This window comes from Protomyctophum parallelum (genome assembly GCF_964188405.1).
Source record: "Protomyctophum parallelum genome assembly, chromosome: 1".
NCBI lineage: Eukaryota > Metazoa > Chordata > Actinopteri > Myctophiformes > Myctophidae > Protomyctophum > Protomyctophum parallelum.
The window spans coordinates 107387282-107413376 of NC_139697.1; the positions used below are offsets into that span (position 1 = coordinate 107387282).

Sequence of the window (26095 nt, forward strand, 5' to 3'; positions counted from 1 at the left end):
ATGCACCATCTATGTAAAGGTGTGTGTGTGAATGGGTGAATGTAATGCACCATCTATGTAAAGGTGTGTGTGTGTGAATGGGTGAATGTAATGCACCATCTATGTAAAGGTGAATTACATCTCCACCCGTCGAAGAAAACTATACATAGGTTATAAGGAATAAGGAATAAGGAACATAGGAATAAGGTTGCATTCTTAACCTTATTCTTTGGGTCATGACCCTTCATGACCAATAGGTGTGGGTCCCTCTCTCTCTCTCTCTCTCTCTCTCTCTCTGCCTCTCTCTCTCTCTGCCTCTCTCTCTCTCTGCCTCTCTCTCTCTCTCTCTCTCTCTGCCTCTCTCTCTCTCTCTGCCTCTCTCTCTCTCTCTCTCTCTGAATCTCTCTCTCACGCTCTCTCTCTGCCTCTCTCTCTCTCTCTCTCTCTCTCTCTCTCTGCCTGCCTCTCTCTCTCTCTCTCTCTCTCTCTCTCTCTTCTCTCTCTCTCTCTCTCTCTCTGAATCTCTCTCTCACGCTCTCTCTGAATCTCTCTCTCTCTCTCTGAATCTCTCTCTCTCTCTCTCTCTCTCTCTCTCTCTCTCTCTCTCTCTCTCTGCCTCTCTCTCTCTCTCTGCCTCTCTCTCTCTCTCTCTCTCTCTCTCTCTCTCTCTCTCTCTCTCTCTCTCTCTCTCTCTCTCTATGTCTCTATGTCTCTCTCCCCAGGGTGTTGTCAGGGGGAACATGTGTATATATATAGACTGTGTTGCTCCAGAGTCGATCAGCCTGTCCTTGTATTATTTATTTATTTATTCCATTTCTCATAAAGCCTGGGAACCCCCCCCCCCCCCCTCCCCCTCACTGTGTCATCCTGCCCTGCCATTGGCTGGCTGCGGGGGGGGGGGGGGTGTCACCATGGCAACAAGCTGCACCAGAGTGCCTTTAGGAACATTTAGCTTCACTAACCGACTAGCCTCCTAGGGGGCAGTATAGAGACCAGGATTACTGCATGTTTTTGAGAACATGTGAGGGTACCTACCCTAGGGGACACGGGGAGAACATGTGAGGGTACCTACCCTATAGGGGACACGGGGAGAACATGTGAGGGTACCTACCCTATAGGGGAAACGGGGAGAACATGTGAGGGTACCTACCCTATAGGGGACACGGGGAGAACATGTGAGGGTACCTACCCTAGGGGACACAGGGAGAACATGTGAGGGTACCTACCCTATAGGGGACACGGGGAGAACATGTGAGGGTACCTACCCTAGGGGACACAGGGAGAACATGTGAGGGTACCTACCCTATAGGGGACACGGGGAGAACATGTGAGGGTACCTACCCTAGGGGACACAGGGAGAACATGTGAGGGTACGTACCCTAGGGGACACGGGGAGAACATGTGAGGGTACCTACCCTAGGGGACACAGGGAGAACATGTGAGGGTACCTACCCTAGGGGACACGGGGAGAACATGTGAGGGTACCTACCCTATAGGGGACACGGGGAGAACATGTGAGGGTACCTACCCTATAGGGGTGCAACGGTTCAGTTAGACCACGGTTCGGTTCGAACCTCGGTATGGGGGCCACGGTTTCGGTTCGGTTTCGGTACAGTAAAATAAAAAAATCACACATTTGTGAAGTGAGTGGTGCAACTCTGTGTGGGGGTTCCGGGGGGGGGGGGGGGGGGGGGGGGCAGGAACGCGCCCAGGGTGCCGGGCCGGTTCCGAAATGCCGCCCCGTGTCCGAAACGGCTGAGAAATGACAGAGTTCTGTGTGCCGGTCCCTCTACTGTACCCTCTACTGTACTGTACTGTAGCCTCCTGGCACACACAAAATCATCATATATACAGTTAATATGTGCGTGTGTTTGTGTGTGTGTTAGGTTGCAGGTACAGGTGGAAAAACAACCATGCTGCTTTCATGCTCATACCCACACACATAAGTCCAGGGACTGGCTTGCACCAAAAAAGTTTATTTATAGCATTTTCTTTTATTCTTTTTTTAGCATATATTATTTTATTAGGCATTTCTGCCTTTTCATTATTTTAAAGGGGGGAAAAAACCTTATATTGCTATTTTAATGTGCCTCATCAATATTATGTTCAAGGGAAAAATAATGCACCTATGCACTCACACGTGGTGCAGACTCGCAACACATGCAGGGAGGAGAGTGGGGGAGAGAGGGGAGGAATTCACAGCAGAGTGCCGTGTCGCACAGAAACATTTACAAAAGTTTACAATAAAGATCTCTGCATGCGATATTATGCTTATATTATTAGAAGAAGGGTTTCTATCTACAGTCATGGATTGGACAGGAGTATTTTGTATTTTGTTTTCAGACGGAATATTCTTCTCCTGCTCCGAAAAAACAACGAGTTGTTTTTGCTCTCTCTCTCCCTTTTAGCACTCAAACAGCGAGTGCAGATGCAGAAGCAGATCTGAACAAACTTAAAAAGATGCGTGCTTAGAAGCCTGTTGATTGGAGGTTACTCCGCTGTGTGTGTGTCTCTGTGTATGACGATCAATAATTATTCCACAGAGAGGTCTTTTCAAGAAGTTGTTTAAAGACGAGGGCTGGATTCTCCTCATCATGCCGTCTCTCTCTCTGTGTGTGTGTGTGTGTGTGTGTGTGTGTCTGTGGGGGGGATAGGGGGTGGGCCGACAGAGTGCTACACTTCTGTGACCGAAAGAGTGCTAGACTTCTTAGTAGGACGGTGTGTGACCGATAGAGTGCTAGACTTCTAAGTAGGCCGGTGTGTGACCGAGAAATACATTCTTCGCAGCTGTAAGAAATTAATTAATGCAAACCGAAATAGCGCGGTTCATTAGAGCGTATTGAACCGTGCATGCCGTACCGAACGGTTTCGGTTTAAACCGAAAACCGTTGCACCCCTACTACCCTATAGGGGAAACGGGGAGAACATGTGAGGGTACCTACCCTATAGGGGACACGGGGAGAACATGTGAGGGTACCTACCCTAGGGGACACAGGGAGAACATGTGAGGGTACCTACCCTATAGGGGACACGGGGAGAACATGTGAGAGTACCTACCCTAGGGGACACAGGGAGAACATGTGAGGGTACCTACCCTATAGGGGACACGGGGAGAACATGTGAGGGTACCTACCCTAGGGGACACAGGGAGAACATGTGAGGGTACGTACCCTAGGGGACACGGGGAGAACATGTGAGGGTACCTACCCTAGGGGACACAGGGAGAACATGTGAGGGTACCTACCCTAGGGGACACGGGGAGAACATGTGAGGGTACCTACCCTATAGGGGACACAGGGAGAACATGTGAGGGTACCTACCCTATGGGACACGGGGAGAACATGTGAGGGTACCTACCCTATAGGGGACACGGGGAGAACATGTGAGGGTACCTACCCTATAGGGGACACGAGGGAGAACATGTGAGGGTACCTACCCTAGGGGACACGGGGAGAACATGTGAGGGTACCTACCCTATAGGGGACACGGGGAGAACATGTGAGGGTACCTACCCTAGGGGACACGGGGAGAACATGTGAGGGTACCTACCCTATAGGGGACACGGGGAGAACATGTGAGGGTACCTACCCTAGGGGACACGGGGAGAACATGTGAGGGTACCTACCCTATAGGGGACACGGGGAGAACATGTGAGGGTACCTACCCTAGGGGACACGGGGAGAACATGTGAGGGTACCTACCCTATAGGGGACACGGGGAGAACATGTGAGGGTACCTACCCTAGGGGACACGGGGAGAACATGTGAGGGTACCTACCCTATGGGACACGGGGAGAACATGTGAGGGTACCTACCCTATAGGGGACACGGGGAGAACATGTGAGGGTACCAACCCTAGGGGACACGGGGAGAACATGTGAGGGTACCTACCCTATGGGACACGGGGAGAACATGTGAGGGTACCTACCCTATAGGGGACACGGGGTGAACATGTGAGGGTACCAACCCTAGGGGACACGGGGAGAACATGTGAAGGTACCTACCCTAGGGGACACGGGGAGAACATGTGAGGGTACCTACCCTATAGGGGACACGGGGAGAACATGTGAGGGTACCTACCCTAGGGGACACGTGTACTCGATAAGAACAAAGCTTATTGATACCGTGTACTCGATAAGCCCAAAGCTTATCGATACCGGGTACTGGATAAGCCCAAAGCTTATCGATACCGCGTACTCGATAAGCCCAAAGCTTATTGATACCTCAGTCTGATACCGTTGTACTAATACACGTGTACTCTGTGTATTCTCAGCCATCCACGAGTTTCCTGCAGACATCTTCACCAAGGAGCAGAGAGAGAATGGAGCTGTACTTCTACATGTTCTCTGTGTGAGTATAAATACTTTCCCTTCTTTAAAACACCCTGGGCAATGCTCCACACGTCCCAGACTCTTCTCCCTTCTCTAAGACACCCTGGACAACGCTCCACACGTCCCAGACTCTTCTCCCTTCTCTAAAACACCCTGGACAACGCTCCACACGTCCCAGACTCTTCTCCCTTCTCTAAAACACCCTGGACAATGCTCCACATGTCCCAGACTCTTCTCCCTTCTCTAAAACACCCTGGACAACGCTCCACATTTCCCAGACTCTTCTCCCTTCTCTAAAACACCCTGGACAACGCTCCACACATCCCAGACTTTCCTCCCTTCTCTAAAACACCCTGGACAATGCTCCACACGTCCCAGACTCTTCTTCCTTCTCTAAAACACCCTGGACAATATTCCACACGTCCCAGACTCTTCTCCCTTCTCTAAGACACCCTGGACAACGCTCCACACGTCCCAGACTCTTCTCCCTTCTCTAAAACACCCTGGACAATGCTCCACACGTCCCAGACTCTTCTCCCTTCTCTAAGACACCCTGGACAACGCTCCACACGTCCCAGACTCTTCTCCCTTCTCTAAGACACCCTGGACAACGCTCCACACGTCCCAGACTCTTCTCCCTTCTCTAAAACACCCTGGACAACGCTCCACACGACTCTTCTGTGATATTAACTCTCTACTGCCCTCTACAGGCCGTCTACATGTTCTACGCTCTGGCCATCGTGTGTGACGTCTACTTCGTTCCTTCCTTGGAGAAGATTTCAGAGGTGAAATTACACACTGTGGCCACTAGGGGTCACTGTGGTCTATTAATATTACAACAGCATGGCACTAGGGAACACTGTGGTCTATTAATATTATAACACACTGGCCACTAGGGGTCACTGTGGTCTATTAATATTACAACAGCATGGCACTAGGGGGCACTGTATTCTCTTTTATAATGATATGCTGATGATATGCAAATTTATTCCAGAACCTGTCTCTCAGCGAGGACGTTGCCGGGGCAACCTTCATGGCGGCAGGAAGCTCCGCCCCCGAGCTCTTCACCTCTCTGATTGGTCAGTACGGCTCAGCCAATCAGTAGCTTAGTTTAATAGAATCATCATGTGACCCATTTTTAACCCTTTCATTGAATGATCGATTGATTGATTGATTGATTGGTACATTTAAAACTAAAGTACAGGTCAACACAAAAACTGCGGAGGATAAAAAAAAAGGAAAACATGTACAGTGTAGGTTTAACATTTCTTTAAACCTTTAACATTTATTTTTTTACGGGGGTCAGTTTCTAACTGCAGCCATCCGTAGGTGCCCTTTGAGAACGGTTTTGAAGTAGTCAAGGGATTCACATGTCTTAATGACTGTTGGTAGGGCGTTACACATTTTGGTGGCACATAGTAGCGAAATTAATTTAGTCCCTTGTTTGTGCCGAATCTGGGTTGCACATGGTTTATGTTGAGCTCCCTCTGGTGTTGTGGGCGTGGACTTCGGCGACATTCATTATTTTTCTCCCATGTCCGTATGAATACGTACCCCCCAGCCAGGGGATGTTATACGTACCCCCCAGCCAGGGGATGTTATACGTACCCCCCAGCCAGGGGATGTTATACGTACCCCCCAGCTAGGGGATGTTATACGTACCCCCCAGCCAGGGGATGTTATACGTACCCCCCAGCTAGGGGATGTTATACGTACCCCCCAGCCAGGGGATGTTATACGTACCCCCCAGCCAGGGGATGTTATACGTACCCCCCAGCTAGGGGATGTTATACGTACCCCCCAGCTAGGGGATGTTATACGTACCCCCCAGCCAGGGGATGTTATACGTACCCCCCAGCTAGGGGATGTTATACGTACCCCCCAGCTAGGGGATGTTATACGTACCCCCCAGCTAGGGGATGTTATACGTACCCCCCAGCTAGGGGATGTTATACGTACCCCCCAGCTAGGGGATGTTATACGTACCACCCAGCTAGGGGATGTTATACGTACCCCCCAGCCAGGGGATGTTATACGTACCCCCCAGCTAGGGGATGTTATACGTACCCCCCAGCTAGGGGATGTTATACGTACCCCCCAGCTAGGGGATGTTATACGTACCCCCCAGCTAGGGGATGTTATACGTACCCCCCAGCTAGGGGATGTTATACGTACCCCCCAGCCAGGGGATGTTATACGTACCCCCCAGCCAGGGGATGTTATTTGCTACGTATATATTGGTTGAGCCCCACGGCAGCTTTTAACATTGATCCGGTTGCTATGGCAACGCCTCTGCGCGATTTCCCAGTGATTACGGTAACCTTCCCCAAACGTCTCACACAGACTTGTATTGCCATTTGCAGTGGTTTGATTCTTTTGCGTGCCCCGCTGGTCGTCATGACACACACACACACACACACACACACACACACACACACACACACACACACACACACACACACACACATTAGAGATATGGACCAGAGCCCCACAATGGAGAGATCTCATCTGTCACTAACCTCTCTACAATGCCATATGCCAGTCCTGCAGCCTTAAAACCTACATGTATATGTTATTCAATATATTACTTTAGTCTTTAGCACAAAATACAGGCTTTTCTAAACCTAAACGCCCTCATTCAAAAGTTATGTAAGCAGTCATTGTATTTTCTGTGAATTAACTCACAGTTTAACCCCAATACATGTTACAGAATACAGACATTTTTACAATATTTTACAACAGTAGCTACTTATATTTTGTTATTGTTGTTATTTAAAGCTGTGATTATTTATTTAAGAAGCACTATTCTGAACCAATGTTCGCCTTGAAAAAGATAAATGTAATCATCCTTAACCTTTAAGCTAAAACAATGATGACCGGGGACTTAAAATAATTGTTTTAATTGATGGCCTTCATGCCCTGGCACTCGGCCTTGTGCCCTCAAAAAGTTGACCACACCAAAGGCCAAGTGTCCTTGCCCCTAAAAGGATGAAATTCCGGGCCTGCCACCACAGCTATGGGACGTTACATCTGATGACCGGGTACCTCGGTTAACGAGCAGGATTTTCAAACCTCCGTAAGTCGGAATCCAGGAGAGCTGCAAAGTTCGGATGTAATCTGTGACTTTGAAACGGGTTCGCTCCCGACATTTAACCCATTCTGACCTGAGATCAGATTCTAAAAATGTCTGCTTGAAAATGACAGTTTTCTGAAAAAAGCTATGTTTCTATGTCAGTCAAAAATAGCAGACCTACAAGCTCGTAGCGCGCCACTCGGTGGTGCGCTATGAGCTTGTAGATCTGCTATTTTTAAATAGCTAAAGCATAACACCAAAATGGGTTAAACACAGGTAGACAGGTACATGTCATGAGTATCTTAGTGAAGTATTTAGACAGGTACATGTCATGAGTATCTTAGTGAAGTATTTAGACAGGTACATGTCATGAGTATCTTAGTGAAGTATTTAGACAGGTACATGTCATGAGTATCTTAGTGTATTCATCATTAAAGGGGGCGTCTCTCTCTCTCGCTCTCTCTCTCTCTCTCTCTCTCTCTCTCTCTCTCTCTCTCTCTCTCTCTCTCCCCCCCCTGTATGAACCCTATGTCTCTCACCCAGGCGTGTTCATAACCAAAGGGGATGTGGGCGTGGGAACCATCGTAGGTTCAGCCGTCTTCAACATCCTCGTCATCATCGGCCTGAGTGGAATCTTTGCAGGACAGGTACTCTATTACTTTATGTATTACTTTATGTATTTGTACGGATATAATTAAACTTTGCTGTTTCATAACTTTGTTCAACTATTGATTCAACCCTCCGCATGGGGGTGTAACAAACAGGATAGTAATTGTGATTTAAACACACACCGTTATATTACTCAAACACACACTTCCTCCAAGTTGTAATAAGGCTCTCAAACATTCACTTATTTTCCGGCCATTTTATTACTAATAACTCATAACACACTCACACACGTACAAACACACTTCTACTAAACTTGTGTACAGTAAAAGCCCTATTTGCTTTGTCTGGCCCGTGTTTAGATATAGTTCAAATAGCTTCCACAACTAAATGCTCTTAATCATTAGCACAAGATTCAGAGGTCGCGACTTCAGTCGCGTTAGTAGCATTAGGTAATAAACTGAAACACACAAAAGAAACACAAACACATACTATTAATTCACAGATCTAACGACTGCACAAGCGTATCACTATGACAGAGTATTTACCGTACTTATTAACACATTATAAAGACTCACGCAAACGCCATGTCTCCTGCTTTGTCACATTGCTTACGAATGAATAAAACGAGTCACGCGTATCTGCATTGCCTCTGTGAGCACACGCCTCTCGACATTTGACACTTCCTTCCCTGTGCTGGTAATCATCACTTATTGACTTGTGCCCCACTAGTATGCGTCCTAAACATTCCTTCTAGCAGTAGTTAGTACAACACATTTTACCCCCCAATTTACTGTATTAATATCTACATCCCTGAGATACTGTAATTGGTTGATAAGAGGATTTCTGTTCTTATATAACACAGAGTATATCTATAGGCAGTGAACTTCCTTAGTAACACTAACATCTATACATATACAACACAACATGTAGTTACATATATAAGCTGGGTCGGCACTTAATATTATAATGAGCCCACCACCCGGAATAAACGCGACACCTCCCACTTTTAGCTACGGTTTGAAATTAAACCCAGTAAGCTAAATAGATACCCCACACTCATTTGTATACAAAACCATTCAAATAAACAATAGAAAAAAGCATATCAATCATGCTTCTATTGATGAACGCCTCCAGATGGCACTCACCAGGTGAACTCATGAATCAATAAACCTATTCTACTTTCATACTGAATAAATTTTGATCTCAACTGACTATAGGAGGTCGACACCACCGCTTCGCTCCTTACTGGATGGCAAGTATGCCCCACCACCCAGTCTTGCCTCAAGTAAATACCCATTAAGCTAATCTTACCCGCGCAACATGCATATATGGAAGAGTTCGTTTGGGTATTTCTCAAGAGGACTTCTAGTCTAATTTACTGGTCTTCAACCGGGATTAGGACCACCAGCCTTCGCACATCACGATGGAGGATGACAGATGGCCACGCCACCTCGTCCTTTTCCACCTGCGACCAACTGATGGGCAGACTTGGACATGTCCGCACCTTTACGTCCCTGACAACACCCTGGTTATCTGGATAGACCTCCACGACACGACCCATCCGGAATCGACCTCGTAGAGCGTTCTGGTCCGCGACCCACACCAGGTCGCCGACGGCCACATTCCGTGCAGGAACGTGCCATTTCTCTCGGATGAAGAGATGTGGACCCGCCAGCTGGCTCCACCGCTTCCAGAACTTGTCCACCTCGCGCTGAACTGCCCGAAGACGACTGTATGGGTAGCTAGGGAAGTCAAAACCCAGGTAGTCTCCCCTGGGCCCTGCCCGCCCCAACAGCAGTGAGTTGGGAGTGATGATGTCCACCGAATCCTCGCCGACCTGAGCTCTGGCTCCGATGGGTCTTTCGTTGGACAGGTTAGCAGCAAGGTAAAGTAGAGTCTGGAACTCCAACGCCGACAGATCATCGGTGTCGCCGACGCTGCTCAACGCCCTTTTTAGAACATGGACGGCAGCCTCGGCCGCCCCGTTCCGATGCGGGGAGTCCGCTGGGCTAAACTCCCATGCCCAGTCGGTCCCTGCAACTGCTGCTCTCTGCTGGATCTGCTTCTTGTCAATGTCCCCTAGGAACTTGTATAGATCCTCCAATGCTGGTCTTGCGCCAACAAAGTTCGTACCCTGATCAGACCACAACTTTTTGGGGTGGCCTCTCAGAGCAGTGAATCGCTGGTAGGTCTGCAGAAAGCCTTCTGTAGACAAGTCCTCAACTAAGTCTGCATGGACAGCTCGTGAGGCCATACAACTGAAGACCACGCCCCAGACTTTTCTCTTTACGCGTCGCCTCACAATGCCTCTGACAGTGTAAGGACCGAACAAATCCAGCGTTGTGTACTCGAACGGAGCTGCTGGACTTGTGCGCACTGTAGGAAGATCAGCCATCACTTGACTGGATAGCTTAGCTTCCCGCTTACGACAAAACAGGCAAGAGTCGATCACTTTCCGTGCGACCCTCGGCCCCTGAATCACCCAGGCCTTCTTCCTGACTCGCAGGAGTGTCCCAGCCACGCCTTCGTGGTTTGCACGGTGAGCCTCCTCGCACAGTAGTGTGCTGACTCGTGCTCCGTAAGGAATGATGGGCACGCCTTGACTTTCTTGGTCAACGGTTTGAACTCGGCCTCGGCATAGCAAGAGACCTGTCTTGACGTTTTTACTAACTACAAGACGGTTCAGTGTCGTTGTCGGGAAAGAAATCCCCTCTTGGGCAGCAAGGCACAGCTCCATAAATGCTGTGTCGCGCTCTCCGACAGAGAGCACTGCCCCCCACTGTACACGACTGCCGGACTTGAATAAGCCCCTGTGGCCGCGCAACACCCTGCGGACGTAGCCTACTGCCCCGCAGAGTTTTGACAGTGTGCTGCATCTAGTCAAGTCCATCTGGTTCACAAGACCCGACCCCCACAGCTGCTCAGTTTCGTCATTAGATGCTGCCCCAGAACCCCCATCACTGACCGGTGAAGGACTCCTGCTTGCTGCTGGAGACCCCCCGTTGTCCGGTGAAGATCTGTCACTGACTGGTGAGGACCTGCCACTGCCTGGCAGCGTCGCAGACCCCTGGTTCCTAGTCTGGGATCTAGTAACAGCGGCAGAGAATGCCTTTCTCTGCAATGTACTCACGATTTCTCGCGATGAAGCAGCCACCTCAGCAGCAGACTTCATGGGCCATTCCTCCACTGGTTTGGTCAGGAACTCTGGTCCCTTTTGCCACAGGGAGTCACTGTCTAATTGCTCAGGAGAACCCCCCCTTGTGACTAGATCGGCTACATTTTCCACCCCGGGAATCCACCACCAGTCAGTCACAGGCCCCGCCTTCTGGATTTCCCCAACCCTGTTTGCGAAGAACGTTTGGAACCCGTAACTGTCTCTTTGAATGGCACCCAGCACTGTCTGACTGTCAACAAAGTGATACCACCTCGCGATTGTCAGCCTGCTATGCTTCAACACGTACTCTTTAAGCCGTGCGGCAAAGACAGCACCGCAGATTTCAGCTTTCACTGCATCGCCTTTTTGATCTAGGGGAGCCAACTTGGCTTTTGACTCCACCAGACGAGTCTCTACCCCGCTAGCAGTTTCCCAGCGCAGGTAGAGCACCGCTCCGTAGGACTCTGAGCTCCCATCGGAAAAGGTGATGCCCCAGGGTTCCCCCACCCATCCGGGCGGAGTGATGCACCTAGGGAACGTGATAGAACTCAGCTTTGCATATTCCACAAAAAGCTCAACCGCTCTCATGCGGAGATCGCTAGACAGCGGTTGATCCCAAGTGTCTTTGGTCAATGACCCTGCCTCCTGGAACGCTCTTCTGACTAGAATAACGCCCTTCTGTTTCAGAGGCGTCACAAGGCCAATGGGATCATACAGCCCTGCTACTTGACTCAGCAACATCCGCCGAGTCAAAGGATTTGGCGTTTTCTCCGCCACCTCCTCCAGAGCAAGGTTTTCCTCGCTCCGCACTTTTTTCTTTCTTGCGGAAAAGTTTATGGCAATCATGATGAAGAGGCTGTCCTCCTTCACATGGTAACCAACTCCCAGAGCCTTGTTGTCTTCCTCTCTCATTTGATTTGGCAACAATATAGTCTCTGGTCTCATTCCTCCATCTCCTTCCCTCCCACTTTGGCCTGACCGTACCCAGGGCTTTAGGTGAAACCCCCCGGTGGCCAGAATGGTTTTAACCCCCGCCAGTAGCTCCTCTAGCCTCTGGGGGCAATTGTGAGATAGAAAAATGTCATCCACGTAAGCGTTTTCCACGATTACTTCCCTCTCGTCCACCATGTCAGTGAACTGAGGTAGATACGCTGTTTCGCGCATCGCTATTTGAGCTATGCTACCAGCTGGACGGTCACCCATGTTGACCCGTACCACAGCGTAATCTTCAATCTCGCTGTCAACTGAGTCCCTCCATAGGAACCGGTGCAAATGTACCTCCCGCTCTTCAAGCCAGACCGAGTGGTACATTTTGCTTACGTCGCCGATAGCAGCATACTTCCCTTCTCTGAAACGAAGTAACACTGCTCGGATGGGGTTCAAGACGTCAGGACCCTTCAACAGGATGCTGTTCAAACTCACACCTCGAAATTCTTGACTACTGTCCCAGACTATTCTAACTGGCGTGGAAACAGAATGTGGGTTTGGTGCCATGAGATGGTTAATCCACCAGACGGCGCCGTTCCACATGTCCATGACAATTTTAGACAGTTTGACAGCAGCACCTCTCTTGAGCATCTCGTGCATCTGGCTAGCATAAGCCTTTTTCCACACAGGATCTCTACTGAGACGTTTCTCAGATTTTAAGAACGTGGCCACAACCGCCGTTCTATTGTTCGGTAAAGTATCTGGATTCTCTTTCCAGGGGTAACTCGCGTCCCAGTGAGACTCGTCACTGTGCGCGTCACTTGTCTTAAAAGTTAAACCCCTTTTGACAATCTCCATTTCTCTCTCGTCAGCGAGAGACATCTCCTTTCCACCAGGAGCGCATTTTCCACACCGACAACCTCCACATAGAGGGTTGCACGCGGCGCCGATACTGTCCCAACGCCACCACGACAGAGCGGTGGCGGAATCAGTATGGCAAGTAGCCGCCGCCTTAATCTCAACGGCAGCCCCTCTCATTGAAAGAGCTAAATGGGTTGACGCCTCTCTTGTGATCATTTCACTAGCGTCAAACAGAGTAGGATGCACTCCGCTAACCGTTTTACCCAGAGCACCCTCCCATAGGACCAGATCCCCGACCCTTCTCAGCCTTTGCGGGGCTAGACGCCCCTCTCTAGCGCTAATAAGTATTTCCACTTTAGCTGGACGTCGCAACTCTTTCGGTTCGGTACCCGGAAAAAGTTCTGCAATGCGTGAAGGACTCACTTCACCCTTGACGTCTGTAATTTCATCCAGACCGTAACAAGTCATGTCATGGCTTCGAGAAGAGCCCTTCTCCATTATTTTCAAACAAACTGAATAACGTTGAGTTTGATATGATCTGGTCATGCCACCCACACCCTTCACAAACAGAGAAACAGGCACCCCTTTTAGTCCAAGTCTCTTCGCTGCTTTGTGGGTAATATAGTTAGTGTCAGAAGCGAGATCAATCAAAGCGCCCGCCCAGTCTCCACGTCTTGTGGTCACTTCCAGTGTCATCATGAGAACCGGCAATTCTGTTTGTCCGTCGCCATCAGCGCAGACAGTCGTGGCTATATTATTAGTGAAAGCTTTGCGCATTATTACTAGTTGTTCTGGTGATAGTGCTGCTTTTGCAAACATTTCTTCCACTTCACGTGTGGGGCCCCGCAAGTCCCTCCCCACGTTACTAGCTTCCCTCGCGCCGTCATTTATAGCACCACTGTCCTTGTTACGTCTTTTTAGGCACAACTGAAAATTGTGAGGCGCTTCGTTTTTGCACTCCACAATTTTGCATAGGAAACTGTTGTTCCGCACTCTGCACTGCCCGTCATGCTGGCCTAAGCACCGCACGCATGCTTTGTGCTTTTTAACGAGAGCCCTCTTGCTCTCTACATTAGCTCGTCCGAATACTTTACAACGGTACAGTTGGCCCGTATGATCATTTTCCCCACAGATTACGCAATTGGATCCGCGCGCCTCGCCACTAGTGGTACTGGTAGCCTTTGTGGACGCGCGTTTCTCGCGCGCACCGCTGCCCGGCCTGTCTGAGTACCGCTCATTTTTATGGCTCCGTGGTGAATCATTACGTTTGGTCTCTGAGCTTGTTGCATTTAATATCTCCTGTTCAACGAGCACTGCTGTATGCTCGCGGAGAAATTCAATGAAACACTCAAATCTGTTCTTGTACCCGACATTGCCCTGATTTTTAGACAAACCTTGGTGATGAACTATCCACCTTTCTTGTATTTCTGGCGGCAATTTTCTCTCCAGATTATAAATTACGACTGGATTTTTGATAGCCTCATCTGCATCTAGGTCAGATAGATCAAGGACTGATTGTTCTATCAATCGAACTAGATGCAACGTCTCTTTGTGTTGACCAGGTCCACTGCGCACCTTAGGCACGCTATCCAGATTCATTATAATCTCACTGACAATTTGTCCTACGTTACCGTATAAACACTCCAGTTTACGGTACACTTCTTCAGTAGTTTTGCAATAATCCAGTCTTAATTCATCACTGATCTTTTTGTCAATGGAATCCATCAATAGTTGGTAATGCATGTCGTCACCCCAGTCAGCGGATTCACACAGCGCATATTTTCTATGCCATTGTGCTTTCCATCTGAAATAAGACATGCGGTCTCCACTGAATTGTGGTAATTTCATTGGTTGGGTAGCGAGTTTACTCGCCTTTGTTTTCCCGTTTACCCCGCCGTCAGCGGCGGCGAGGGCTTGAGGAACCTTCTCCTCTTTAATTGCTACAGGCTTAGTTATATCGCCTTTGTGCGCCAACTCCTGGAGGCGTCTATTTTTCTCCACCTTATAGTTGTTGACTGTTTTCATTAATCCGGTCAAATTCTCGCCAGAAATGCAACCTTCATACTTAGGCCGTGTTGGGACCCATGAAAAAGTGCTTAGAAAATGAGTTTCGTTCCCATGTCAAGCGAACTACGCATTCAATGCATTTTTTCATAGATAATACCCTTCTAGACTTTGGGTAAAAAGTTCTACTCATAAAAACCTGCTGTTTTTTTTTTATAGCCATAAATGTATAAACAGTTTATAACCAAAAAACGAAAATCGTGTGCTGCTGTTTTTGCTTGTAAAATGTGTTTTTGGCAACAATTTTTTTTTCTCAAATGTCAAATGCATATACATAACATCTGACATAAGTATTGGTGCCTTTAGTTTACTCAGTCATATGTGAATTTATATCATGAAATGTAGCATATTTGTTAAAGAATATGCTTCAACTTAAGTGTTTGCCACACAGTACAATGAAACCTACACAGTAAATTGTGTCAAGAGCTTATGTTTCATACATAGAAAAAGTCTCATCCTAATGTGTAATGAAAGGTAGAAAAGAAAATCAGGGCACCTTGGACCAACATGGCAGAAAATCTATCAAAATGTTACCACGCCCCCTAAATTGGAATAATGCAACAAATGGACAAGACTAAGAATTAAAGTAGTAGAGGTCAGAATTATTACAACATATGGTATGAAACATTTATTTATTTACAAGTGGGTCACAGCAAAGGGTCACAGCATCTGTCATCTGTACATCCACCCCCCCGGCCAAGGAAATATATGAAAATTGAAAATACAAAATAACATACAAATGCATAATAATTGTTGAAAAAAAAAAAGTAGTAGGCCTACATGGTAACATGTTGGGTTACTCATCCCTATCACTTTCATCAGAGTCATCATCCCATGTAGGCCTACCTCTTTCTTCTGTTTCCTTTGACACATTTTCACAGTCCTGGCAGTGACATAAATCAGTGCAAAACAGTTTTGCAGACATACATGAACATCTTTCAGTCTCACATTTGCTTTTTTTGCAATTACAGTGGACTACCTGCAACACACTATCAGGGGCAGGATTTCTAGTCATCCATTGTACTGTTAACTCCCCATCCTCCATGACCCATCCACTGCCAATGGGTGAAGGAGCACACATCCTACTAGTCAGAGAACGTCTCATCACTGCTGCTTGGTAGTTTGCCCTTTTGCAATGTTGGTGGAGAGCATCACTTGTTGGGGGAATGTACAGTTCTGGCAAAGCTGATGATGCCGTACAGAATGATTTGTACCTTGCATCATTCACGTTTTTGGCAGATGATTGGCCATACAGGTAGCACACATATTTGCTCAGTGTGTTGAAAGTTGACTGGTCAAGGTTAAAACTGCTGCCAAGATGAACCTGCTTGGCTTACCTCAGTTGACTCAAAGAATGCCAAAGAGGTAACCTAAAAGTTCCTCAGACAGATTGAGGCGCAGCTTCCTCAGTGTAAGCAGAAGTCTCTGAGTATCACTAAGTGACTGTTTTGCAGGAGGTGGTAAACTTGGTGACACAAAATTGAACAACAACATGAAAGTCCTGTGAAGAATTTCATTTTGCTGTCATCAAATTCTGAAGGATCAAGAGTACGATGTTTCAACTCACTTTCTAATTTGTTAACTTTATCCCTAAGTGATTGACATTCAGCATTTAAAGATTTAATCTGTTCATGTAATGAGGCAATGTCATTTTGTGTTTCCTCTGTCTGGACCCCAATGCCTGGGACTTCAACAACAGTCTGTACCTCTGCTGTACTTCGATCAGTGATGGAGGTGAAACCAAATAACCTTGGCACGTAGTCAGGATGTAGAGGATCATCACTCTTTTCCCCTTAAATAACAAAAACAACAAAAACATTTACTAGAAATATGATATTAATTTGTTTACATATATAGGGTGTTTTCACATATGTCTTGTTTCAGACATCAGCCTCAAAACAAACTCATCCGGGACGGGGCTGCCAAATCATTGTGAGATTATTTTTTTACATTAACCACTGGAACAATAGCATCCCTATTCTGGAGGGAACATTTGCAGAAAATAGCAGATCTACAAGCTCACAACATTGTTGGTGTAGAGCAGGGGTAGGCAGCTTTAACCACGGGTGCTAAGGGTGACCACTGGCACACACTGGAAATGCCAGTGTCTCACTCTAATGCCAGTCTGGCATTAGAGTGAGAGAGGATTAGCCTGCATGTCTGTAACTGTGTACAAATGGAACCAATGGACCCCATTGGACCCCAAATGGACCCTTCTTAGGAACCAAATGGACCTTACAGGTCTGTAACTCTGAGAGATGGAACCAAATGGACCCTTACAGCCTGAGTGTACAAATGGACACATGCAGGTCTGTAACTCTGACACTATGGGTCCATTTGGTTCCATTCGTACACTCTCAGAGTAAGTCCATTTGTGCAATAACAATCAAACGTTATGTGGGTCCTTGAAAAAAACAAACAAAAAAAGTTTGATATTAAACCACTGTAGTGGTTATCAGTGGACTCTTAATGTGTCATATAAATCAGTGTCATACGATATTCTGAGGGAAACCATGGAGACTTAACATTCAGTAACTGCAGGGTGTGTTGATCAATAAGAACATTAACATTAAAGTCTTTCCACGGACTCACGTAACATGTTGATGAGTAATTACTCCTGACCAGATCTCTTTCCGGGTAACGGACTATGTTAATCCACTAATTGGTCCACAAGAAGAGAACTCCGTTAGGTTCGTTTAAAACGGGACATTGTGTGAAAAGTTCCTTTTACATTGAACGTATGGTTTTACAAAAAAAGCAACATACCTGACACAAAGTGAAAGTGGCACCCCCAAATCCATGTAGCCCTGAAACATGACTACATCGGCGAAGTGCAGCGATCCATTTACTTCTTTTTTCTTTACATTTCGGCAGTCTGTAAAAGGATAGCTCCGAGTTCTTTTTTAATCTGTTTGTACAGTCAATCGCACAACGGCTCTTTCCCATTTTCCCAGTTTAGAGAATGAAAACAGCGTCGCAACAGTGAGTTGCTAGGTTGCTATGGACAACAAAAAGTTCTTCCGCATACGAAGACGTTACGCGCATACTCAAGGGAATAAAGCGGCTACGCGATTGGTCCACGTGACCAAAACCACACCACTCCCCTTGCACATATTATTACGCCTTGTAAGAAATAGTCCCTTTTTAGATCGCGGATTATAAAATAACTGCAGCGTCGGACGAGTAGAACTTTTTTATTTAGACTGTCTACCTATAAATCTCTTTTATGGAGAAAAAATTGTGTAGTCCCCCTTCCGTGGGAACGGACCTGAACGAAAAGGGACCTCACCACACGGCCTAACTGTTCAAATAAGGCTTTCACGTCTGCAAAGGACTCCTCAAATTCGGTAGCCACATTATTGCAGAGGCGTTCCGTTATTTCGTGCTCTTTATATTTGTCAGGATCTGCGTAACGGAACGCAGACTCTACCCGAGTTAAAGCGCACTTAAAAGCCGCATCAATACACCGGTCCCATAAAGCGTTCTTCACTTGTTTAGTGCCTAAAGTGTATTTATCTTCGCCTGCTTTTATTTTCTCATCCACCGCGAGGATTTCATTTTTACAATCCTCGTCATCAATTTCTTCTAAAGCATTTTTATACTCTAGGCTATCATTTAGAAATGCCTCGTAGTCCTTCGTCACACCAACTATCATAAGTTTGAGTTCTTCCTCAGACTTTGCGTCGGTGAATGGCACTAATAAGCACTTAGCGGCGTTCTTGGTCAGCGTTCCTTGGCTTTTAGAACGTGCCTTTTTAAAGTCGGTTAAGTCTGCTAAGGTTGCCATGGTTACGATATGGACGCTCGCCCCCCCACCAACCTTTCTGTTTCAAGATGGCCGGGACCGGGACATTCCTCAATGGCGACTGCTCAGGAAGTGGCTGTGGAACACGTGTATTGTATCCCCTCAAACGCCCCTCCTGTTAGCATTAGCATTAGCTCCACGTTAGACAAAGCTATTCCTATGCTATCAGCATTAACATTAGCTCCACGTTAGTCACAGCTATTCATATGCTATCAGTTTTAGCATTAGCTCTCGTTAGCCGAAGCTACCTCTAATGCTCTTTGGTTGCTAGGCTCAATGCAATGTCAATGGAAAGGTGGCTAGCTTCTTTCTGGATCACAGGATTTAGCTTTAGCTCGATTTCTTCCCAAAAGTCAATGCACAGTTTCCTTTTTGCAACACACAATTCCAGCGATATTCCCCCCAATGCACAAGCACTCCTGTGGGCACTGAAACTTTTTATTTAGGACTGCAACAGCCGAGCACTTTGTCAGCACCCAGGTGGTTCCTCTTTAGCAGCTATGTAGCCGCTAGCACCCTACCCCGAACTCCCAGTCCGGGTCACCTTTCACTAAGGCGAGCGGATGATTCCTCGCAGGTATCAGCTACTTCAGCAGCCTGCGGGCGGTCGCGTTGGTTCTCGAACGAAGGCGACCGGTGACGGGTCCAGAGCTGCTCCGGGATGGCCGTCTCTTTGTCTTGCTTCTCCGCTAGCGTCTCGCTAACAGCCAGACATCCACTGATCACGTAGTAGCCTAAGCTAACACGGGCCTATGGCTTCCATTAGCATCGTGGTTGCACTGAATGCTAAGGGATATAGCTACGGTGTTTACACGCGTTGCTATGGTTTCGCTCCGGTGGTTCCCGTTATAATGTTATAACGGTAACCTACACACGTTGCTTTTATTACTGCAACGGTGATTCACTTCGGTTGCTTCGTTACTTGCACCGGTGATTACCGGGTTGCTTTATTACTGTACGGATATAATTAAACTTTGCTGTTTCATAACTTTGTTCAACTATTGATTCAACCCTCCGCATGGGGGTGTAACAAACAGGATAGTAATTGTGATTTAAACACACACCGTTATATTACTCAAACACACACTTCCTCCAAGTTGTAATAAGGCTCTCAAACATTCACTTATTTTCCGGCCATTTTATTACTAATAACTCATAACACACTCACACACGTACAAACACACTTCTACTAAACTTGTGTACAGTAAAAGCCCTATTTGCTTTGTCTGGCCCGTGTTTAGATATAGTTCAAATAGCTTCCACAACTAAATGCTCTTAATCATTAGCACAAGATTCAGAGGTCGCGACTTCAGTCGCGTTAGTAGCATTAGGTAATAAACTGAAACACACAAAAGAAACACAAACACATACTATTAATTCACAGATCTAACGACTGCACAAGCGTATCACTATGACAGAGTATTTACCGTACTTATTAACACATTATAAAGACTCACGCAAACGCCATGTCTCCTGCTTTGTCACATGCTTACGAATGAATAAAACGAGTCACGCGTATCTGCATTGCCTCTGTGAGCACACGCCTCTCGACATTTGACACTTCCTTCCCTGTGCTGGTAATCATCACTTATTGACTTGTGCCCCACTAGTATGCGTCCTAAACATTCCTTCTAGCAGTAGTTAGTACAACACATTTTACCCCCCAATTTACTGTATTAATATCTACATCCCTGAGATACTGTAATTGGTTGATAAGAGGATTTCTGTTCTTATATAACACAGAGTATTCTATATAGGCAGTGAACTTCCTTAGTAACACTAACATCTATACATATACAACACAACATGTAGTTACATATATAGGCTGGGTCGGCACTTAATATTATAATGAGCCCACCACCCGGAATAAACGCGACAGTATTACTCTATGTACTGTATTTATTAATGTACTAATTAACAGGACAGGTACTCTATTACTTCATGTATTACTCTATGTACTGTATTTATTAATGTACTAATTAATAGGACAGGTACTCTATTACTTTATGTATTACTCTATGTACTGTATTTATTAATGTACTAATTAAGAGGACAGGTACTCTATTACTTTATGTATTACTTTATGTACTGTATTTATTAATGTACTAATTAACAGGACAGGTACTCTATTACTTTATGTATTACTCTATGTACTGTATTTATTAATGTACTAATTAACAGGACAGGTACTCTATTACTTTATGTATTACTCTATGTACTACTCTATGTACTGTATTTATTACTTTATTTATTACTCTATTTACTGTATTTATTAATGCACTAATTAATATATTTATTACTTTATTTATTACTCTTATTTGACGTCACCTGAGCCTTGGAGAAATTAAGTTCAAAGAGTAACATCTCTATTTACCACTCCACCTCCACCTTTACTACACCTGTACACCTGTAGACTCTTCAGCTTAGGATTGACCATAAACATTTATTGCAAAGCTATTGCATTTAGTATGGCGGTGTGGCTCTGCTCATGTGATATATCAGATTATCTGTGCACTGAGACACAGCTTAGAACCGCTGCTCCTTCGCTGTTCGGGCATCTGGTTAGGATGCCTCTCGGGCGTCTCCCTAGGGAGGTCCTGAATAAGCACAGAGCCAGCTCGGCATGTAGAGTGAATGCAGACCGGTAACTGTAACCAGACCTGTGACTGCATATTAAGCGGTGTTCTCTCCTCCTCTCCAGGTGGTGGTGCTAACCTGGTGGTCGTTGTTCAGAGACTCCTCCTACTACATCCTGTCTGTGCTGGCGCTCATCGCGGTGAGATCACCGTTAACTCTGTTATCATCTACGTTAGCACAGTGACATCACTGTGCTGTTATCACATACGTTAGCACAGTGACATCACTGTTAACTCTGTTATCACCTAGGTTAGCACAGTGACATCACTGGTAACTCTGTTATCACCTCCATTAGTACAGTGACATCACTGTGCTGTTATCATCTACGTTAGCACAGTGAAATCACTGTGCTGTTATCATCTACGGTAGCACAGTGACATCACTGTGCTGTTATCACCTACGTTAGCACAGTGACAGCACTGTTAACTCTGTTATCACCTCCATTAGCACAGTGACATCACTGTGCTGTTATCATCTACGTTAGCACAGTGACATCACTGTGCTGTTATCACCTACGGTAGCACAGTGACATCACTGTGCTGTTATCACCTACGGTAGCACAGTGACATCACTGTGCTGTTATCACCTACGGTAGCACAGTGAAATCACTGTGCTGTTATCACCTCCATTAGCACAGTGGCATCACTGCTATGTTACGTTGCTTTATCTCTGTTATCTATGTTAGCACAAATACATTTCCGTACTTCATTTAACTCTACTTTATTTAACACTGTCTGTACTGTACACAAACAATATGTTCTAAATAATGTTAATTCTCTGTCTTCAGGTCATCTACGACGACGAGGTTTTTTGGTGAGTCTGAATTAAATTAATTACATTTAAGATTAATTACATTTATATTCATATTTATACAACTAAGTTAATTACATTTATATATATATATAACTTATAACCAAGACGACATCACGGCCCGCCAAAGAAATATTTTATCGACTAAATCAAGGACTGACTAAAACTGAATACAAATTTGCTGTCAAAATGAAAGTAAGCTATGATGAAGTACACAAGTAAAAGTACTTTTTTTTAGTTGCCTAACCCCACTGGACATCGTAGGGAGAGAGAGAGGGGGGGGGGGGGGGGGTCAGTCCGCCCGTCTCAGATGACCAACATCTGACCACCTTCACTCCGGAGCCGAGTGCAGGCTGCTTAGCGGCACGTTTTTAAAAGAGGGCTGTGGTGCGCACACACACAGCCCTCTTTAAAATATCTGACGTAAGCGATGTAAGGGACAGCTCTTACATCAGAGCAAAAAGGATGGAGCTGGCCCCTCAGAGACCACTGCTTCAGAGTCACCCTTATGTCTTAAGGATGGAGCTGGCCCCTTAGAGACCACTGCTTCAGAGTCACTCTTATGTCTTAAGGATGGAGCTGGCCCCTCAGAGACCACTGCTTCAGAGTCACTCTTATGTCTTAAGGATGGAGCTGGCCTCTTAGAGACCACTGCTTCAGAGTCACTCTTATGTCTTAAGGATGGAGCTGGCCCCTCAGAGACCACTGCTTCAGAGTCACTCTTATGTCTTAAGGATGGAGCTGGCCCCTCAGAGACCACTGCTTCAGAGTCACTCTTATGTCTTAAGGATGGAGCTGGTCCCTCAGAGACCACTGCTTCAGAGTCACTCTTATGTCTTAAGGATGGAGCTGGCCCCTTAGAGACCACTGCTTCAGAGTCACTCTTATGTCTTAAGGATGGAGCTGGCCCCTCAGAGACCACTGCTTCAGAGTCACTCTTATGTCTTAAGGATGGAGCTGGCCTCTTAGAGACCACTGCTTCAGAGTCACTCTTATGTCTTAAGGATGGAGCTGGCCCCTTAGAGACCACTGCTTCAGAGTCACTCTTATGTCTTAAGGATGGAGCTGGCAACTTAGAGATCACTGCTTCAGAGTCACTCTTATGTCTTAAGGATGGAGCTGGCCCCTTAGAGACCACTGCTTCAGAGTCACTCTTATGTCTTAAGGATGGAGCTGGCCTCTTAGAGACCACTGCTTCAGAGTCACTCTTATGTCTTAAGGATGGAGCTGGCCCCTCAGAGACCACTGCTTCAGAGTCACTCTTATGTCTTAAGGATGGAGCTGGCCCCTCAGAGACCACTGCTTCAGAGTCACTCTTATGTCTTAAGGATGGAGCTGGCCTCTTAGAGACCACTGCTTCAGAGTCACTCTTATGTCTTAAGGATGGAGCTGGCCCCTTAGAGACCACTGCTTCAGAGTCACTCTTATGTCTTAAGGATGGAGCTGGCCCCTCAGAGACCACTGCTTCAGAGTCACCCTTATGTCTTAAGGATGGAGCTGGCCCCTTAGAGACCACTGCTTCAGAGTCACTCTTATGTCTTAAGGATGGAGCTGGCCCCTCAGAGACCACTGCTTCAGAGTCACTCTTATGTCTTAAGGATGGAGCTGGCCTCTTAGAGACCACTGCTTCAGAGTCACTCTTATGTCTTAAGGATGGAGCTGGCCCCTCAGAGACCACTGCTTCAGAGTCACTCTTATGTCTTAAGGATGGAGCTGGCCCCTCAGAGACCACTGCTTCAGAGTCACTCTTATGTCTTAAGGATGGAGCTGGTCCCTCAGAGACCACTGCTTCAGAGTCACTCTTATGTCTTAAGGATGGAGCTGGCCTCTTAGAGACCACTGCTTCAGAGTCACTCTTATGTCTTAAGGATGGAGCTGGCCCCTTAGAGACCACTGCTTCAGAGTCACTCTTATGTCTTAAGGATGGAGCTGGCCCCTCAGAGACCACTGCTTCAGAGTCACTCTTATGTCTTAAGGATGGAGCTGGCCTCTTAGAGACCACTGCTTCAGAGTCACTCTTATGTCTTAAGGATGGAGCTGGCCCCTTAGAGACCACTGCTTCAGAGTCACTCTTATGTCTTAAGGATGGAGCTGGCCCCTTAGAGACCACTGCTTCAGAGTCACTCTTATGTCTTAAGGATGGAGCTGGCCCCTCAGAGACCACTGCTTCAGAGTCACTCTTATGTCTTAAGGATGGAGCTGGCCCCTCAGAGACCACTGCTTCAGAGTCACTCTTATGTCTTAAGGATGGAGCTGGCCTCTTAGAGACCACTGCTTCAGAGTCACTCTTATGTCTTAAGGATGGAGCTGGCCCCTCAGAGACCACTGCTTCAGAGTCACTCTTATGTCTTAAGGATGGAGCTGGCCCCTCAGAGACCACTGCTTCAGAGTCACTCTTATGTCTTAAGGATGGAGCTGGTCCCTCAGAGACCACTGCTTCAGAGTCACTCTTATGTCTTAAGGATGGAGCTGGCCTCTTAGAGACCACTGCTTCAGAGTCACTCTTATGTCTTAAGGATGGAGCTGGCCCCTTAGAGACCACTGCTTCAGAGTCACTCTTATGTCTTAAGGATGGAGCTGGCCCCTTAGAGACCACTGCTTCAGAGTCACTCTTATGTCTTAAGGATGGAGCTGGCCTCTTAGAGACCACTGCTTCAGAGTCACTCTTATGTCTTAAGGATGGAGCTGGCCCCATAGAGACCACTGCTTCAGAGTCACTCTTATGTCTTAAGGATGGAGCTGGCCCCATAGAGACCACTGCTTCAGAGTCACTCTTATGTCTTAAGGATGGAGCTGGCCCCTCAGAGACCACTGCTTCAGAGTCACTCTTATGTCTTAAGGATGGAGCTGGCCTCTTAGAGACCACTGCTTCAGAGTCACTCTTATGTCTTAAGGATGGAGCTGGCCCCTTAGAGACCACTGCTTCAGAGTCACTCTTATGTCTTAAGGATGGAGCTGGCCCCTCAGAGACCACTGCTTCAGAGTCACTCTTATGTCTTAAGGATGGAGCTGGCCCCTTAGAGACCACTGCTTCAGAGTCACTCTTATGTCTTAAGGATGGAGCTGGCCCCTCAGAGACCACTGCTTCAGAGTCACTCTTATGTCTTAAGGATGGAGCTGGCCCCTTAGAGACCACTGCTTCAGAGTCACTCTTATGTCTTAAGGATGGAGCTGGCCCCTCAGAGACCACTGCTTCAGAGTCACTCTTATGTCTTAAGGATGGAGCTGGCCTCTTAGAGACCACTGCTTCAGAGTCACTCTTATGTCTTAAGGATGGAGCTGGCCCCTTAGAGACCACTGCTTTAGAGTCACTCTTATGTCTTAAGGATGGAGCTGGCCCCTTAGAGACCACTGCTTCAGAGTCACTCTTATGTCTTAAGGATGGAGCTGGCCCCATAGAGACCACTGCTTCAGAGTCACTCTTATGTCTTAAGGATGGAGCTGGTCCCTCAGAGACCACTGCTTCAGAGTCACTCTTATGTCTTAAGGATGGAGCTGGCCTCTTAGAGACCACTGCTTCAGAGTCACTCTTATGTCTTAAGGATGGAGCTGGCCCCTCAGAGACCACTGCTTCAGAGTCACTCTTATGTCTTAAGGATGGAGCTGGCCCCTCAGAGACCACTGCTTCAGAGTCACTCTTATGTCTTAAGGATGGAGCTGGCTCCTTAGAGACCACTGCTTCAGAGTCACTCTTATGTCTTAAGGATGGAGCTGGCCCCATAGAGACCACTGCTTCAGAGTCACTCTTATGTCTTAAGGATGGAGCTGGCCCCTTAGAGACCACTGCTTCAGAGTCACTCTTATGTCTTAAGGATGGAGCTGGCCCCATAGAGACCACTGCTTCAG

The 26095-nt window shown here is 46.8% G+C and overlaps 1 protein-coding gene across 1 annotated transcript in view; it reads left to right on the forward strand.

The window, feature by feature from the left end:
* LOC310856458 (sodium/potassium/calcium exchanger 3) overlaps nucleotides 1–26095 on the forward strand; it is a gene marked incomplete at its 3' end in the record, with an annotated part of 73376 nt that overhangs the window by 24417 nt on the left and 22864 nt on the right. Inside the window, exons 3-8 of the mRNA XM_083761910.1 lie at nucleotides 4252–4328; nucleotides 5020–5094; nucleotides 5304–5388; nucleotides 7926–8029; nucleotides 21504–21578; nucleotides 22227–22252. Of these exons, the coding sequence (XP_083618036.1) occupies nucleotides 4252–4328; nucleotides 5020–5094; nucleotides 5304–5388; nucleotides 7926–8029; nucleotides 21504–21578; nucleotides 22227–22252 (442 nt within the window). The remainder of the gene's footprint in view (nucleotides 1–4251; nucleotides 4329–5019; nucleotides 5095–5303; nucleotides 5389–7925; nucleotides 8030–21503; nucleotides 21579–22226; nucleotides 22253–26095) is intronic.